Genomic DNA, 18,923 nt, shown 5'->3' with positions numbered 1-18,923 from the left:
GTGAGTACGGACTTTTCCTTTGGCCCGGCTCGTTTTTATTGTCGCCTTGGCGAATCTCTGTCAAAAAGCAATAATCATCAATTCTGATTCTCCTCTTTTTTTCTCGTGTGTTTTGTGTGCTTGTGTTTGGGTTTCTTTCGCTTTTCGGCAAGGACATTGTCGTCTGTTGGTGGCTCGATTTGATATCAAATTGATTATTATTTATGTCGAATTGAGACCAATTGCCTCTGCCCCTTATGCCTCGCTAATTTGGCCAAGTGCTGGATATCTACATAGTTCTATGGTTTGGATGGTTTCAAATACTCAAACGGGTTTCTCAAGTTATATAATAACTTGATATAAGATAACTTATATCAGTTTGAAATTGTAATGTTTCTTAGTAGGCTTTGCTGCTTGTGTGAAACAAGTCAGAAGTTCTGTTGGCTGAGAGTAGAACGTGCTCTGCTCAATAGAATTTATTTTATTCGAAATATTTCAGAAGTTCTGTAGAACGTGTTCTGCTCAATAGAATTTATTTTATTCGAAATATTTCGACGAAAAATAAGTGAGATTTATTATATTTTGTAACTTGAAGAAAACGAAAATGGAAAGCGGCTTTCTCGATTACTGGCTTTTCTCAAATGCCCCGAAGGGCAACTTCGGTAAGTTCTTCAAGTTCCAGTTTCCAGTTACACTACACTCAACCAGTTCGTTCTTATACGCGTACGTGGGTCTAAATTACTTAATTTTAATTTATCGTAGGCGCTCCTTAATCAGCAACTATTAATGCTGCACTTTGCTTATTTACGAGCTCCAAATTACCACCATTGAGTGTCCTCCGCGTTTTATCTGCTTCTGCGTGGGCAGCTCCTGTTCCTCACCTGCGGTTTTTTCCTTTTTTTTTCTTTTTTTTTTTTTGCTTCTCTTCACCTGGCTTTTCAATCTTCATTCTCGCACTTTTTGGTTATTTATTGGGATGCCAAAGCTGCGCTATGAGTCATTTGCGTGAAGCAAACTTGCATATGTACATGGTTTTCGAGTTGCATATTCAGTTGACATATATTCCAAAGTCCACTTTGGTAGGTAGAAAAGCATAATTGAAAACATTTTACTTACATTTTACAATTTTACAATGCCACGCAAAAGCTGCTCCTTGTCAGTGGGTATTCATCACCCGTCGTCTCTGGGTTATTTTGCCCACAGTTTGTCACACTTAATTAAAGAAAATTTTAAGCACTTTAGATGTCAATTTGTGCCCACTTTTCGCAGTGGCCAATACGATGACAGTTGCCAGTTTAGACCCCCTTTTTCCCCCCATTTCCCCCCATTTTCCCCGCCGGCATATTACCGACCATTTTCAATTGCGTCGAAAGGAGGGAAAAATAAAAGTGGGAAAAAAGAAGAAACGGTTTAATTAAGTTGAAACCCTTTCGTGCGTGCCACGGCCAGTTGGCAGTGCCATCCGCGAATCCATGGCCTCACCGTACCGGGCACCGGACTCACTTTCCAGACCCCCGGGATCCCCAGATATTGCGATCCAAGTGGCTCAAGTGGCCAAGTCACCAGTCACCAAGCCGTCGTCCTCCTCGTCGTCCTCGTCGAGTCTCTCGTTTCGTCTCAACTTGGGGCGTGTTAATTTCCAAGGTGTTTGCTATTCCAAGCTGTTTCCGTTCTAATATAAAAAATCAGCGTAATTAAAAATCAAATGATTTTTTCTTGGTCCTCAACTCAAAAGTCTTCCCCCTCACCCGTTTTTTTGGTCCGACGACAGCGAAATATCTTCATTAATTTTGCTCTTTTGCGCTGTGGGACAGCGGCAAATCCTTTCGCCTGTATCCTTTCCAATTCCAATTCATTCAATGCTGCACAATTTTTAGCTCATTAATTGGTGTGGGCAACCCTTTTTTTTCTGTTTTGTTCTGCCCTTTTGGTTTCACCCTCGCGTTGTGAAAAATCTGGTCGAAAATGTCCTGAAAACGGAGCCAAGTGATTTATTTGTTTAATCCCTTTCATTTTCGACCGATTTCTTTTTATTTATTTTCTTGCCCAGCCACTTGAAATGTTGCTGATTAGTGAAAGTAACAGCAGCAGTCAAGGGAAGTGGGCTTTCGATTCATTTCTTGGCTCAAATGGGTTTATTAAATGGGTTTTCGTACGAAAACTTATTACACTTTACCATCTAATTCCCTGTTGTCCAATAGTTAATATACCTTTTGAAATTCGCAATATTCTTGCTTCACGAGCAACAAACTCCTAATTGATTCGTTATCGATTCGCATTGACCCTCTTCACGGCCCATCAATATGGCTAAAAGTGAAAAGAAGCTGGAGGAGGGTAAGAAGCTGAAGAGGAGGATCGACAGACATTGAGCGACCAATGCGACTGGCAACTTGTTTAGCTGATTTTAATCCGCATTCGATACGGTAACAATTTCTACTTCATCACTCTCCCGGCAGCCGAATGGCCATCTCTTCATCGCTCGCATGAGGCGATGAATCTCGAATCTCGAATCTCGTGCCTTGTGGCTTCCACACCAATCAAGGCTCCTCGAGGGGCGGGAGACAAGACGAGCTTTTGACATTCGCATAACTTCCGATTTAATCCCAGCGCGTGAACGTCCTCATCCTCGTCCTCATCGTCGTCGATCCTCCTGTTCCAATCGGTTGAGTGGTTCCAGCTTTAGTTGTGCACCGCAAGAAATGAATATTGTATTGCTACATCTTGCAGCTGTTAATTCTAGTTACTCCAACTAGTGGTTGCCAGTGCATCGTCTTTTGCTCCATCAGCTGAGTTATGTGCTTCTGTGCGTTGTCGTATTTTGTAAGCTCTTACGCGCCGGCTACCAACTGCAGGCCCCTCCACCAAAGCCCAACTAAACCGAACCAATCCGATCCGATCCGATTCGAAAAGATACTCAGATACTCTGTTAGTCAGATACTCAGATACTGAGATACTCGGATACTTGCCTCGCCGAGATTCCCGAGAGCAGCGCAGCAGCGTCGTTGAAGCGATAAAAGATCAATTTAGTTGCGCCACAGTCGCCGCTGATTTAAATCCGATCATTGCGCGGCGATTTGATGCGAACTGAAACATGCACAAGGAATTTGCAATTATCGAACTTCAAAGGCCCTCTTCCCATATACATTTTTCTTTTTTTGTATCTGGCTCGTTTTGTATCTTGTAGCTGGTTTTTGTGCTGATCATCTCACAAATGTGATCGCTGCTTGGGAAAGCTACAAACGCGATCTGTTAATTGGCATATCAATGGAGAGCAACCGCCGGTTCGCGTTACGCGGTGTTGCCTGTGGCAAAGCGATTTAAGTTTGGAAGTGATCCTGGTTTGGGTTGGAGTTTGGGTTTGGGTTTGGGTTTGGGTTAAGCTAGCAGCTTGAAAAATCAAATAGCAAAGAACTACAAATTACATGCCGAAATGCACTTCAATACAAAGCACTTGGGTAAACACCAGCAGACAGAGGGGGCGGGGGGAGGGAAGAGGGGGTTGGCACACCTGTGGGCCACTGTGAAATTTTCCTATTTTCCCTGCTTTTCCTGCCCGCCACACCGACGATGTAAACCTTAAGGTATTTTGCGATAATTGCACTTTGCTGTTGTTGCTCCTGCCGCCGCTGTTTTTGCTCCTTTCGTCCTTTTCGTCCTTGCAAGGGTAGTGCTAGTCCACCTCCCACTTTCCGTATGTCTGTGCGCAAGATAAACAAAAGACAACTGTTCCATGTGCTTGTGTATGGTGTATGGTGTATGAGTTGTCTGGCACACGTCTTCGCCTTCCACCCACAACACCCAGAATTCCCAGAATTCGCAGAAATACCCAGTTTCCGTATTCGTATAGTACTTTCCCACTACTTTTCAGCTATTAATAATGTGAAACTTCGAGCCCGGCCTGGGGTTTCCATATCAACTTGTTTGCCCTAGCCGGTGACGACTGTACTTACTACTTAATTAATTCAAATCTTGCTAATTGCATTTTATTTGCCTTCGCTGCGCAGATTCGCAGATTTGCAGATTTCAAGTTTTTAATTGCAAATCTCTTTTTCCATTCACAAGCATCCACACTAAAACACACGACCCATTTAAACACACTAACTTTCCACTTGAGATGCATTTTATATTGGCAAGACATACCTGTGATGATACCATGATTTGTGTATTGCAGAGGGCTTTTTCGGCTTCATAAGAAGGATAACTTTGATGGTGTACATGGGATTCGACTACGTGCTGGATAGACAGGAGACGCACTACGATACCACGCTGGTGATTGGACTGACCATCTGTGCCATGGGCCTCTTTTGTTGCTTTGTATTTGTCCTGATGAAAGTGCAGAAGTTCCAAGTGAGTTTATGAAACATTTATACTAAATAGTATTGTAATACCTCCCATCGAATATACCAGACTTTGTTCTGCCGCACTGCTGTTACCCAGGGAGAACTACCTGAGTGCGCCGATGCAGAGGATGAAGAGGACAAGGATGAGGCGGATGAGGCGAAGAATGAACCTCCTTCGTCGGAGGACAGCAGCTCCACAACCTCGGATTCATCCATTGACATGCCATTACCACGGCGGCCTGGCATACGAGCCCATCGAAAGAAGTCGCCGAAACAACAGCACCGCCATCGCGAACTATTGAATCAGTTTGTGCAGGCTGCCGATGTGCAACACTGCCTATTCACCTATCACGAACGGAAGAAAGCAGAACAACAAAAGGCCAGGGTCCAAGTGGGCATCAGGAAGATCGTAACTGTCTATGGCAAAAAGTATGGCTATCAATACTTCACCATTCTGGATGCACCTTACATGAAAGCCCTCAATAAGGTGTTGTATGCCAGGCCGAAGAATGCCAAGAAGTCTCGAGGAACTACAAAGCCCAGCGATGAAGGAACTACAAAGCTCAGCGATGAAGGGGGGGCACCTAAGCCATCCCCGAATATTTGATTTTATTTGCATTTTTAATATTTCAAATACTTTTATAACTAACACACCATACGTCGATCAATGGGATATGCCAAGTATATCCATCGACTGTGCACAATGCAAATTCGTCGTAATGAAATAATGTGGATCAGCTTATAGTAGAGAAACCTCGCTAGAGAAAACTCGCTAGGCTTTAAAATTATTCGTGTGCACTTCTCGAAACTGAGCGTGCTCTCAAATTGTATGAATAAAACTAACACGTTGCAATGCAATCGTGTGCCTTGTAGTTTTTTTCCTTTGGAAGGGAATTACCATTACCAACAGTTACTAACTACTATAAGATAACCCTTTAAATGGCATAAAAGAGGGAGCCTACCAAAAGCAGTTACCAATAGTTACTAACTACTATAGGTGCTTGGCATGATAAGTTTATCGTGTTTAAAATGGAGCCTACAACCGAGTGTGGTACCAAAAGCAGTTACCAATAGTTACTAACGAGTATAGATGTTTGAAGATAACCCTTTAAATGGCATTATAGGTTTGGCATGTTTAAAATGGAGTGTCATCCCAAAAGCAGTTACCAATAGTTACTAACTACTATAGGTGCCTGAAGATAACCCTTTAAATGGCATTATAGGTTTCGAGTGCTTAAAATGGAGCCTACAACCGAGTGTGGTGCCAAAAGCGGAGCCAAGGACACGTTCCAGCCATCATCATGTTCAATGGCCGCTCAATAGACTCCGCTCGTTTCCGCTGTTGTAATTTGCTGGCCCTGCCAGCTGTCGCTGCGGTTGGCCGCCTAATGGTCGTCCAAGGGGAGTGGGGGGGGGGGTCGAAGGACCTCCATTTCAGCCACCCCCCTCGAAACCACATTCATATGGTGCAGACACCCCGCCATATAGAGAGATACATCCCCATGGCCGGGACGCCTTTGGATTTCATTAAAGGCAAATTTATGCCTTTACTTGAATGTCAAATATTGCAAATGTCAAACGATGAGGCGGCGAGTGGGGGGGCGTGGGGATACGGCACAAGACACTGTCACAAAAAAATGTGTCGAATTGGAAAAGTATTTTCAAAAGAAATCACTCCAATGCCAGCAATATTTCTTTTGCAAGTAATTTGTAGTTGGTCTATGCATGTGTTTCAATTTGTATTTTATGCCCAATGTAAACTAAAGAATTCCTGATGGATTTTCTCACAGTGCACGGCATGGCATGGCATTGAGTCCCGTTAGACAATAGTGTCCTTCCTTGGGGGTACTGTGCAGAGGAGGTGGCCCATCGACGAACCCAGCTTCTGTTGGTTTTTATGCGTTGTTCGTTTTGTAATTAAGCGACGCACTTGGTTGGATTTGGATTTGGATTTGGATGTGGGTTGGGAAAGGGATGGGAATTGGGTTGGGAATGGGATTTGGAATGGCAAACGGGAGCGGATGCGAGATGTGCTTTAAATGGCATGGGTGGTTATATATGTACATATATATATACTACATGCCCATATATGTATGTAGATATTTAAGTTTTTAGCCTGGCAACTGATGGACTTGTGCAGGTCCTGCCTCCTGTCTCGAAAATCGTCATGAATATATATATATTTATCCTGCTGCTGATGGTCATCGGCTGTCCTTTCCTTTTCGATGGCTGCATTGACCCAGGCCAAGCAGCTAGATTTGCGGTCAAAGTTGGCGTTTGACATTTATGCCGGATGTCAAGTCTGCTCCCAAGGAGCACAAAGTCCTCGATCTCGGGCCATTGTCATCATCATCATCAGTAGCACTACCACTACCAGTTGTAGTGCGGTGGTGTCCATTTTGCGCCTTGTTATTGTCACTTTGCCTTGGCCCTAACTCTTCCTTGTGTCCATTTTCCATTTTTTGTCTCCGGTTTGCCCAGAACAAACTATGCATGCTTAGCTATCAATACCAAAATAAAAGGATGTGAGGGTATGGGGGTGTTTCGGAGTGTTAACCTTTCCTGGGCCCAAGTTATTGTTTGTCTCGTTATAGTTTCTATTCAATCGGGTCGTCCTGTAGGGTCGGGTCACTAAGTTTGGCTGGCAAATGCACCCCGGAGGGCGTTTGCGTTTTCGTTTTCATTTTCATTTTCATGTCCATTTCCATTCCCATTTCCATTCGCATTTCGGATATTTGTGTATTTGACATTTGGCTCAAGTGTTGCTGACTTTTCGGTTAGTTCTTTCTTTCAGCCCCCTCCATTGTTTGGCTTTTTCTGTGGCTTTGGCTTTTTGTTTGACTGTTTTCGTTGTGCTCTTAATTAAAGTTTGGTCAACTGTTTAATGCTCAATGGATCGGTCAGCCTTGGGTCATAATGGCAGTTTGATATTGGCTGAGGGTTTTACTTCCAAAGGGCATCTTAGCATACCCCCACCATATTTCCTACCATTTTCAGACAAAGAAAGCTGGTCATGATTCCAATTGAAAGTGAAGTACCTTAAGTACTTTAAATAAATACTATTTAGTGCGAAATGCACATATGTTTATTAGTGCAATTTTGATATCCAATTTAGTGGTAATTAACATAATTCTTTAATAATTTATTAGTTTTTTGCGATATATCTTGCGCTACTTGGGAGACCTTCTGCTGTTTTTTGTCCACTTCCACTTTTTGCCCAATGCCTTCGCCTTTTTACGATGCTTGGCCCCAAAAGAGCATCACGTAGCGAATCACTTAACTTGATTCCATGACCACCCCCCATTTTGGCATTTTGCCGCCTGATGAGGCTGATGGCACAATGGGGAATCGCCGGGGGAAAAAAACGTATATACAACACACAACACAAAGGAATACGAAGGACTCCAAATAATTTGCAGTTATTCGGGGCAAGCACGCAAATGCGTTCGAATCAATTGTCCGATTGCGCCGATTGTTCAGATTGTTCAGTTTCTTCAGTTGGTTCAGTTTGTGATGGTTAGCCTTCTGCATTCCCCTCTTAGATTTTTTCTTTGGCCGCAAAAAAATGCGTTCAAATTGAAATGAAAAGCTCAGCGTGCAACGCATCCCAAATGAGGCCGTTTCAGGGGAGGAGGGGTGGCAACATTTTCCTGCCTCTTGTTTTTCTTTTTTTCTTTTTTATTATACCCTGTTTTAGCGAGGGTATAATGTCTTCTATACGCAACTTAAATATATTTAAGTATATCCTTCATATTTGTTAAGCTTCTCGCGTAAAATCAACCTTATTTACAAAATAAACAAAATTTTGATATGATATGACTACAGGATATCTAATAGTTGGTACTCTAAGCGGTATTTTGGGCTGTGTTTTTTTTGGGTGCGTGCCGTGTGCGGTCAGAAGGCTTTACTTTCACTGGGCCAGTGCAACTTTCACCCGAGACTAAAAAGGGGGCGTGGCCAGGAGGCTGGTCAACTGGCGGCACGTGTCCTAATTTTTTGGGGTATCTTGTGTTTTTTTTGTTGGTTGTTGCTGCTGTTGTTGCCGTTGGCCTATAAATAATTTGTGGCAGACGCTCAATGAGTTTGCTTTTTTTTTTCGTCCAGCGATGTCATTTGTAAATGGCATGTTATCAATTTTCGAGATGATTGAATCAAGTGATTTGTGTGCGTGTCAAAAGGGAGTTGTCCGAGAATCTTGGTACTCGGGTGGGGGAAATAGAATCGGGGATCTCAGCCACCCACACACACACTCACACACACACGTGTCTGGGGAAACTCCTTTTGAAGTTGCCTGTTTGTTGGTTTACCGGCTAAGGAAGAAGATTCTTAGACTGTTTGCCTCTCGGCTTATTAAGAGATTATCAATTTCTTTTGATGCAAGACGCGTATACCATCTATGTGGCTAGAAATATGTTAGGTAACGAGAAAATTGAGCCGGGATAACGAGGCTAATGGCTCCTGGGCGACAGCCAACTAATGACAGTTCAGAAAACTGGGCAAAAAAAATCAGAGGCAAAAACTGCGGTTCAGGGGGAAGGGGCAAGGGAAAAGGGGAGGGGAAAGGGCAAGGGAGAGAATAAAAGGACATTCATCAGATTTAGATTCTCGCTTTTTTTTGGGTAGTTCAGTTTCAACGAATTGACTTGCAGTTTGACTGGCAACAGATGCGACCGGTTGTCTCATTGCGAATGCACAAAGACAAAGTTGTCCGGCGATGCTTAACCCTTTGGTAGCCCCGCCCCACTCTACTCTGGTATCCATCCACTTAACCCCACCGGTATGCCCTTTCTGCATTAAGAAATTAAAATCTGTCCTAGAAAAATGCACGGAAAAGTGTGGTGTGTGTGTGTGTGTGTTTGCTGGGCTTGGTGCACATGTGCTGCTGCCAGCTTTTCCCCAAACATTTTCCCACCCCCTCTCACCCCCTCTCCCACCTCCACACTCAGCGGAGCTTGCCGCGCGAGTGTTTTGTTATTTTTGCGGAAGTTTTGTAATTGCGGAAACGGCAACTGCTTCAGTTTCGGTCGCAGTTTAAGTCCCAAGTCCCATCTACAGATTGTGCACTCGCAAAAAAAAAGTACTGCAATGTCACAGATGAATTTTAATAATTTCAAATCTATTTATAAATGAAGCATCGATATATGAAATGAGATCTTTAAAGTACTAGTTTATAAAATGAATATTGGCGACTGTTCAGTGTCTGCTTTCTTGCAGTGCAGATTTGTCTTCGGTGGAGCTAGAGTCTTAGCTCCGATTTCAGCTGCAACACTATAGCTCTGCAGTAGTGTGAGTCTGCATGTGTGCGTGTGTGTGTAGGGTGTGTGTGTGTGTGCGGCTGCTGCTCAAGTGTTCGATATGCGGCCCGTCGACAACTTGTTCCTTCGGGTGTTGCTCGGTAGGTAAACTTGCAAAACTTGAAGTTATGGACGCGTAAATTGAAAATACACATGAGAATGCACACTCGCACACACATACGGACACACATGCACGGTTGTTTTTCCGACTCCACCCCCCCTGCCCCCACCAGAGTTCCCACCACCCACCTATAGGCGGCCCACTAACAATGCAACGGTTCGTGGAACGCGGTCGCCACATTATTGAAACTATAAATTTCTAAAAGCAATCTTTTGCGGGCAGACAACAACGATGCACTGTGAAAAAAGGGGGGGAGGTCGGTGTTCAGTGGGTGAGGCGGAGAAAGTGGCGCAATTGGAGGGAGGGGTCATGGCAGTGGCTGGGTTTTTGGCGCTTTTCCACGAGCATTGGTGTTTGTATTTGCGTTGTAGTTGTGCGGGCCGCCGGCTGTTAACGCCGTTGCCACCACGTCGATGTTGTGGTCGAAAAGTTTTCTCATTTCGCATGTGCAGGCGCGTGTACTTGGCCCAGACTCAAGTTGCCACTCCCCCGTGCCCCCTTGCTCCCTGACCACTGACCCCGCGCCCATGAGCCCACCAGAGAACTGCAGCCAGCCACCGGCACTCTAAGTGCACCCGCTGAACACCGGGTGTCTCACTCTATTTGCGGCAAGCACAAACACCCGGGTGCCTGATCTTATATATTATTAAATAATATTTATACTTATTTAACACTATTCTTTTTCTATTGTTCTAGCTGGCATTCAAAGGGAAATTATAGAATTATAAGTAAGATAGCTGAAAGTATTACGTTAAATTCAAAGTTAATAATGAATAATACTAAATACTAAATAATACTAAAAACTTAATACTAAATACTAAATAATACTAAAAACATAATACTAAATACTAAATAATACTAAATACTTAATACTAAATAATACCAAAATATAGGTGCCCTCCTCTGCGCTTCTCAAAAGTCCTACGTAAGCAAACCACTTTTTCGATGTTTTTTTTAAATATTAATTGTGAGTGAGTGGTGCAGTGATATGTGATATATGGCAGCAGAGGATATCAATAATGTGATTTCGACCTATTGGAGGAAGTGGAAGTGCCTGAGCTAGCTATTTTCCAGGAGCTACAACCAGCTGTCAGCTCTGACGTGGAAAGAGCTTGAGGAAAGGGGTGAGTACCATTGTTTTCTTTTTATCATTTTAAAAAGAATAATTATACATTTATAAAGTTAAATCTGGGAAGCAAATATTAAAAATTGTTACAAAGCAAATAATATAATATATAAAAAAGAAATGTATATTTCGTGTTGTTTAATTTTTTGTAAAATTAAGGCAGAAAAGGAGGCATTCTACAGATTTATATTTCGTTTTTAAGTAATTATGTTACCACAGACACTTGAGTGCGAGTAACTGGCAAGTTGAGTTTCACTGTAATTGTTTAGAATATTTACATAGCTAAATATATCTATATAGAGTTATTTGAAGGCATTATAAAATACGCAATATTATTAAAATTTAAAGTTATTTACAGTGCCCCGAAAAATCCCGAGCGGCTTGTCATTGATTTGCCTGCCCAATTCATTTCCAATTTGCAATTAATCAAATCTCAAGCAATTTTCCATCTTCAATCTACCTGAGTCCCCTGCAAGGACCCCGGTAACATCTTCTTCTCGGTCTCTCAAATCAAATTATAGCAAATTTCCCATTAGTTTTAATGGAGGTGTAGCCCATCTCGACCATCACCATCCCGCCCATCAGCTTGGCCATCAAAGTGCTGCAGGTGAAATGCGGCGAGCGTTTCGATAGACTAGATAGATTCAAGCGAGCTTTTCCCCAGCCATTTTCCAAACCCCTCGGCGATTTTACTGGTCCTGGTCATTTTTATGTTCGAGCTGCGTTTCCTCATTTTCCATTTATTTATTTTTTATTATTATGAGGGGAACAGGAAATATCTTTGGGTCCGTTTCTCTTATAAATGACAACGCCCCATCGCGCAATTTGTTTACCTTACATCTGGCTATCTTTCTTTCTTTCTTTTTTTCGTTTTTTTTTTCATCAATTTCAAAATTGCTACATTAGTGTTGCCCACTTAACAAGTTTTGGGGGCGAGGTTTTACTTTGGTTTTCCTTCGCTTCGCGTCGCTTTTCTTTTTTTTTTGGAAAGCCCTCTCTCACTCTCGCTTGCTGTTTCGGCCTCGTTGCGTATTAAAATTAGTGATTAATTTTTACGCCCTAAATATGCAAATGTGTTGCATTGATGAATACATTCACTGGCCCACTGAGATAGGTGGTGGATGCGGCGAGGGGGAAAATGGTGTGCCCACCAGTGGGCAAAGTGGGCGTGGCGCTACTTCATTTTCTACTTCATTGCCAAAGTTCGTCGTCCGCTGGGAATTGAGCTTGAAAAATCCACCAGGCGATGCTCCGCTTGTCGATTTTCACGCTTCCATTTTTTTCTTTGCTTGCTGCTCACTGTTTTTCCTCAAGGAAATGAAACATTTTTATGTCATATTTTGTGCGTTTCTTTTTTGGGCAGTTTTCCATAAAATTTTTTCCTGTGCTCGGGCCAGCGGGCAAAATTGATTATGGATGAACGCAGTCGGGGCGCAATTAACATTACTTTTAATTCGCAGAGCGCCTCGGACGCCGCTAATGAAGCATGCAAATGGGAAAGCGGAGAAAAGTGGAAAGCGGGGAAAAGTGGAAAGTGGGTGGATAAGATAAGTTGATGTCGTGCTTAACTTGATTTTCTCTATTAGTGTATAATTCTGAATGTATTTGCCTCGCGGCAATTGATATGCAAATGTTGACAAATTTTTACGAGCCTTGCAGTAATTGTGCGCCAAGCATTTAAGGTATTTCGGGCTGGCACTTGAAATGGAAATGGATTGAGCTATGTAAATAATATATTAAAATATTAATTTACCAAAGGGTTTTGCTTTTAAGCTGATCCCTGATCCCAATTCCATGAGCGCTGAAGGTGATTTGAATATGCAAGCAGCAGTTGAATTTACAGCTCAGACATACCTTTCTCAAATAATAAATACATATACTACACATGCCATTATCACACACATGCTGGGTATACGAGTATTTCCTATGTTATCGAAATAAATCACAAATAAACATAAATAAACAAACCGAGAGCGTGGAGAAATGGAGAGAAATGCCTAAGTAGATTTGTCAAAAAGTAGTCGGCAGAAAGACGTGCTCGAGTGAAGTATGCAAAAATGAAAATAACTTGAGTAAAGTTGATATGTGTCTCTTCCCCACTGACAAGAATTTATGGCTGCAAAATGTCAATGGCTCACACTTCTCCCCATGTGCGAGTATTCTTGCCATATTTATTTGGTCACATATCAAAATAAGTCTGATGATCCAATAAAGTGCTTATATCGCAACGGTGGCTTACAGCCAGCCCCTTTTCCATCGCCTTTTTCCAGCTTTCCTTCGTTTTTGTCTGTCACATTAGCGACGCATCGCAGCCTAATATTTTTGCATAGCATACTTTTGCGGGCTCGGGTTGTTGTAATGAAAATAAATGCGTTACATTTCAATACGTTTGCCACAATCCCTTCGTTTTTGATTTATGTGCGAGTGTGCCTGTGTGTGTTTACGTGGCTGTGGGTGTGTGTGTGTGTGCGTTTGACATTTGTACGAGACACGTGAAAATATTTCGAGTGCCAGCGAAACCGAAACTACTTCAGACAGTCATCCCAATCTGAATCAAAGCGCATTTCCCAACGACTCACAAGCTCCTACAATGGAGGTCAATCCAACTAACACGATATTTAAATAAAGCTTATTTATATTACTAAATCTATATAATATATATATATTAATATATGTTTATTGTATTATATTATATTATATTATACATTTAAGAAACCTGCCATGAATGCTCGTGCTATCATCTTGACCTGTGGTGTATGTAGATACTCACCGCTATCTGTGCACACACGCATCTCAAGATGGCAAAAAGAAATGATTTATTTGTGGCATTTCTAGGACTTCCCTTCCGCCCAGGACTCGCAGCTGCTTTTAATACATTTTTCTACTTTCGGCATATTTGGCGCTCCATGCATGACAAATTGTTAAGAAAGCGCAGTGGAAAGGACCTTTTCCGCTCTTTCACCCACCACCATCGCCACCACTCACACATGTGGTTCCCTAGCTCCTTTAGCCTGCTCCTTATCATCGAAATGTACTCGAGAAAATTCCACAAATAACGCGATGCCAGCTCCACTTGCACTCACTTTGCTGGATTTTCCAAGGATTCGCCATGCGGGGGAAATGGCAATGGCAGTGGAAATGGAAATGGAAAGGGGTCCTTGCATGCATGAGCAGTTCATTGAGTTGACATTGAGTGCTTGTGATTTATGTTGGATTTTTGCCACTTCTTTCTGCCATTGCCTGCCACAGACAAGAGCGCGGAGATGTTGAAATAATAATAATATTTGCGACTCAAGGGTTAAGCTCTGCGGGCGAAGGTGTAACATTTGTCAGGCAATCGAATGGGGGAATGAAGCTACTCAAAAGGGGGCTTACTTCTAATACACAAATGCGATTTAAACAGGTGCTTTACTCGTTTATCAATGTCACTTTGATAATATTTCAAATTGCTTTCAAATAACATCTTCTGCATCTTTATATAAGTTATAAAAGTGCCGCGACTATTAACTCAAAGAAACAAACACACCTGCGATTAAAAACATAAAACCTTCGACATCTTGGGTTTGTTTTGGTTTGGACAGTTTCCTTCTGTTTTGTAAACCAAATTGCGTTTACGTCATCAACAGTCGTCAGTCAAGCCCCTTCCCTTCCCCTTCCCCTTTTCCCTTTTCCCATTTTTTTCTGCTCGACCCACATACCCTGGCATTTTGCCCCCTCGCAGAGGCAAAACCATCTACGTTCCGATGCTCGTCTGACTGACGACTGAGTTGCCATATATTCAAACTAAATGTGTCACGTCCAAGCAACAAAAATTTCATTTATATTCGCATATATGTATATGTATGTATGTAAAAAACAAAAAAACAGAAAAAATAAAAACCAAGAATGAAGAATTTTTCGAAGGAGCAGCAGCTAGAAGAATGAGCTTGAAATGTTATAAAGTTTATAACATTTATAGGGAGGTGGAGAGTGATATTTTCTTTTTTTTGGGGAGCTGGCTTTGGTTTATTTTAAATTTGGAGCAATTTGGAGAGATCCTCCTTCTTGGCCCAAAAAGTGCAGAAATACGACAAAAATTCCACATTCCACCTATTTTCAGAGGAAGGGTGTGAAATGGTTACAAATTATGTGCAGCATAAGCTGCTGCTTCTTCTAACACTTTTCTTTTTTCCCCCGTTTTTTTTATTTTTTACTCCTTTTTCTGCGTGCGGCGTTTTAAGCAGCCACTTCCTGCCACGCCCCTGCGTTTTTTTTTTTTGGGGCGCTAGCAACAAATCAACGGAAGCGGAAGTGGCAATGGAAATGGAAATGCGACGGCGAATGAAGCGAAGCCGCAAAAGGTGTGAAAAAACGAGCAAACAGAGATGAAGATGAAAAATCACAAAAATGTTAGCGTTAGTCACACACAGAACGACATAAGCTGGAAAAGCGGACGTGGACTTTCGAGGTTTTCCGACGCAAAGTCCTCGAGGTTTTCCATCGGCTGGGAAAAGCGTAACTGGGATATGCAGAATCCAACAGCAGCAGAAACCTTCAAACGAGAATCCTATTCTTTAAGTATCACAAATAAAATATATTAAATTATTTATTAAATATATAATTAATGGTAGGTGCTAGGACTATATTACTTCATAACAGTTTTTGGGAAATATATTTTTATTTCGATTGGATAACACAATAATTGGTTCAGTCAAAGTCGGATATAGCTTACACCCTGGATTTTAAAATTATATTTCCCCATTTTCCACGCCATTCCATTTTTTGTAGCTTTCTTTCTTTTGCATTTCTCTGCACTGGAAATTCTTTTGATTTATGCTAATTTGAATAAGTGCGCACCATCAATTTTTTTCTTCCCAGTTCTTTTCCTATTTTTTATGTTTTTTTTTCTTAGCTTTTTACCCCTATCTATAGCTTTCCCTGTCGAGTCCTGCGTTTTAGCACCTTTCCACTGCTTTCCACTGCGAATTCTGCGCGAGTTTTCCGCGGAAAACGCCAGTAAGATCTATCTTATTTAATTACTTTTCTATATTCTGCTATCAATGGAGGTATATTTTTCTAAGCTCTCGAATCGTATGCTGATTGTGTAGTAAAAGCTTACGAACACATCCGCTTGGCTAACTGAGTTCTTCAACGAATCTCCTGCAAGAAATGTAATCCCTGCCATTTATTGAGGAGTGCTGTGGCAGGAACTTGCTTAGCATACGGTAGTCCGTAGTCCTTGAGGAACCCCAGATGGGAACCCTTTTCCCGAAAGCCAATAAGCCAGCCACTTTGCCACCCAAAGAATACTTGCCGAGGGTTAAGGTATTTGGATGTGAGGGGCTCTCAAAGTGGAAAGGCCGTCAAACGGAAATCAGATTTGTGTCTGGCATTTCTTGCGCTTGATTTGTTTGCATAACAAAAAGACGTCCAAGGATGGCGAAAAGGACATGCGTGCAAGTCTATCAAAACTAATGTTACAATGGCCTCCGCCTCCGCATTTCCACATTTCCTTCTCCTGCGGGCTGGCAAAGCGAAGAAAATCTGAAGGCCCCGTTGGGCAAAACGAAGTGGACTCTGCTGTTTTATTTATTTTATTATTATTATTCTTGTTTTTTTTCTTCGTTTTTTTTTCTGGGTAGACCGCAACTCGACCTTAAAGTGTGTCATTTCACGGCGCGCCTGCTACAACACCCCTTTTTCCAGCTTTTTCCCTCAGCTTTCCTCGCACTTTTTGGGCCCGTGAAATGTAAAATTTTTATTGTTCGTGTTTTTCTTTTATTGCCAGCGGGCGGCGCATCTTCAGCCGTCGATCTGCCACACTCCTTGCCACATACCACACCTTACGTCCTCCGTTTTTTAACTTTCTGCAATCATTTGAATGCCCCATACGCTGCGAGTTGCAGTGCTGTTCATTTTCTGTATCACTAAGATATAGACAAGCATTTATCTTCAACAGTTTATAATCTATAACTTAAAACACATGATTTTTGTTTTATATAGACACACAAATGTTGTCTTATTTAACAGCTCAGTGGGTAAAGAGTATTAGGCAGTCGCATACTTTATTCTCCCCAGATTTCTACCAGCGACTTTTCGACTTTTCCCACATGTCGTATCAGCGGCTTTTCCCGCGTGGCCTTTTGCCCACTGTCCTGCCACCAGCCCCGCTTTTCCTTAGTTTTCCACCGCCATACTTTCGTTCAGCCCTCCTTACTCTGCATGCTGCTTTTTTTCGGCCTTTTTTAACTTGGTTTCTCGGGTTTTTCGCGATTTTCAACGCATGAACCTCAGGGGTTGTCTTCTGCGCTGCCTTCTCGCCATCCCCCCGACCACTTTATTTTCGGGTTCCGTATTATTTCGCATTTAAAAATAGATTTGCATTTGTTTGTTTGTCTGGGTGTGTTTGGCGTGTCCAATTGATTTATGGTTTTTGTAAATAACCGAGGAAAAAAAAAAGAATTCCCGAAAAGGTTGCGCCACGGGGGCAGTTGCGAAAAGGGGCGAGGAACATCTATATACACAAACATATATAGTGGCTTTTTATCGCGGGCGTTGCGGAAGGGTAAAGTATGCAGTAAGCTCTTCGCCGTTGTTTACTTTTTGCGGTTATTTTGCGGTTCCGCGTTTTCCTCCTTTTTTTTCTACCCATTTTAACCATTTTTCCCATTTTCCAATACATCCTGTCCGCGAGAGTTTATTGACTTTTCAACTGATCCTTTGGGTGTAATTGTTGTTATTGTTTGCATTTTAAGACTCAAAGACGCCGCAAATGGGAAAAGCAAATGTCAAAATGGTTAAATGGTTCAAAAATCAAGATATAAAATGCAAAACGCACAAGGGAATCCCAACGACTCTAATAGATAATAAAAAAATGTTTTAATGTTTCATGTTTAATGCATTTTGAACGGCGACTAAAGTGCTAAAAGCAATGTTTATAGTGCCAATTATCATTAATATCATGTTTAGTGATCAATAATCGTTGCAAGTTCACTGATATGAAAGGATAAAGGGCTGACTTTAAAACATAGTAATGGCTTGTAAAGAATTCATCGAATTCCCAGCAAAAAAAAAGAAAAAGAACCAGCTGGTTAAAAAAGTAGAAGAAAGGAGGAAACACAATTAACTGACTTTGGCAAACAATTGGCGGGCGATGGCATCTTGTGCCCTCTTCTATTTTTATCCAACGCCCCCTCGAGATATTGTCACCAAGAAATGAAAAGCCAGGGGCGGTCCCGGCCAATGAAAAGCGGTGGAAAGCGCCGGAAAGCGGGGGAGGGGGGGCAATACAATGGGGAACAAGTAAACAACAATATACAAATAAATTGATGTCATTTTCGTTTTCGTTACGTCTCAAATGGAATTAGTGGCACGCTAAAAAATAAACGAAGGCGGGAAGACCTGTGCGGAAAGGACAAATCCAAATAAAAACCCCAAGCGAAAGCTCGCACACTCGCTTGCAACATAAAAAATGCCCGAAAGAAAAGCGACGTGAGAAAATCGCGAGACGAGGGAAAATTGGGCAGACGGCAAAGGAAACGCGAAGGAAAACAGACGGCAATGAAAACGCAGATAAACATATTCGCGAATTTGTTATTATCAGAAAAATATTGCGCGAATGAAGCCGGGGGTGTCGTCAATGGGAAGGAGATTGCCACCAGCTTAGACAGCAGACAACAGTGCACTGGGAGAAATGCATTTAAAAAAGAAAAAACTCGTTGATTTTTAAAGTAAAGTTGAGAAATAGGCACTGCATGTATGTACATATGTTGTAAAAAGTTCATTACTGAACTTACTCTAAATGTCCTTCACTTGGAAGGTACAAGTTTCTGCCAGTGTATGCAAAATATTTAAAGAGTGTGAGGGTCGCGTGTGTGTGTGTGCTGGTGTGTGTGCGGCGTTAATTCCCCAGTGACTGCATGTGACGCGTTTTGCATGCGGTTTTCTCGCGTTTTCCAAGCGTTTGCGCGTCTGTGGGGCGAAATTAGCGTATGGGGGGCGACCGAGGGTTAAGGTAACTGCTGGATGGCTGGATGGCGAATGGGAATGGGCTTCTCGGTGTCGCAAATTAGGCAAAAAGCCCA

General features: G+C 42.2%; 1 protein-coding gene across 1 annotated transcript; it reads left to right on the top strand.

Moving 5' to 3' along the window:
• The first annotated feature begins 406 nt into the window (after positions 1-406).
• On the top strand, positions 407-5,177 carry LOC122624405. The gene is made up of 3 exons (XM_043803927.1): positions 407-641; positions 4,151-4,326; positions 4,387-5,177. Exons 1-3 carry the CDS (start codon positions 584-586, stop codon positions 4,924-4,926), a joined length of 774 nt encoding a protein of 257 aa, XP_043659862.1. The 5' UTR covers positions 407-583; the 3' UTR covers positions 4,927-5,177.
• The last annotated feature ends 13,746 nt before the right edge of the window (positions 5,178-18,923 follow it).

Source organism: Drosophila teissieri, chromosome X (assembly GCF_016746235.2).
Source record: "Drosophila teissieri strain GT53w chromosome X, Prin_Dtei_1.1, whole genome shotgun sequence".
Lineage (NCBI taxonomy): Eukaryota > Metazoa > Arthropoda > Insecta > Diptera > Drosophilidae > Drosophila > Drosophila teissieri.
The sequence above is the reverse complement of the archived record's forward strand: the minus strand, read 5'-3'. Positions and strand labels throughout refer to the sequence as shown.

What these genes read in the sequence shown, in the direction of transcription:
- LOC122624405 (XM_043803927.1), top strand. Translation starts at nt 584, where the DNA reads ATGGAAAGCGGCTTTCTCGATTACTGGCTTTTCTCAAATGCCCCGAAG. An exon ending in TGCCCCGAAGGGCAACTTCG is followed by an intron (nt 642 to 4,150) that starts GTAAGTTCTTCA and finishes TGTGTATTGCAG; the next exon opens with AGGGCTTTTTCGGCTTCATA. An exon ending in TGAAAGTGCAGAAGTTCCAA is followed by an intron (nt 4,327 to 4,386) that starts GTGAGTTTATGA and finishes CGAATATACCAG; the next exon opens with ACTTTGTTCTGCCGCACTGC.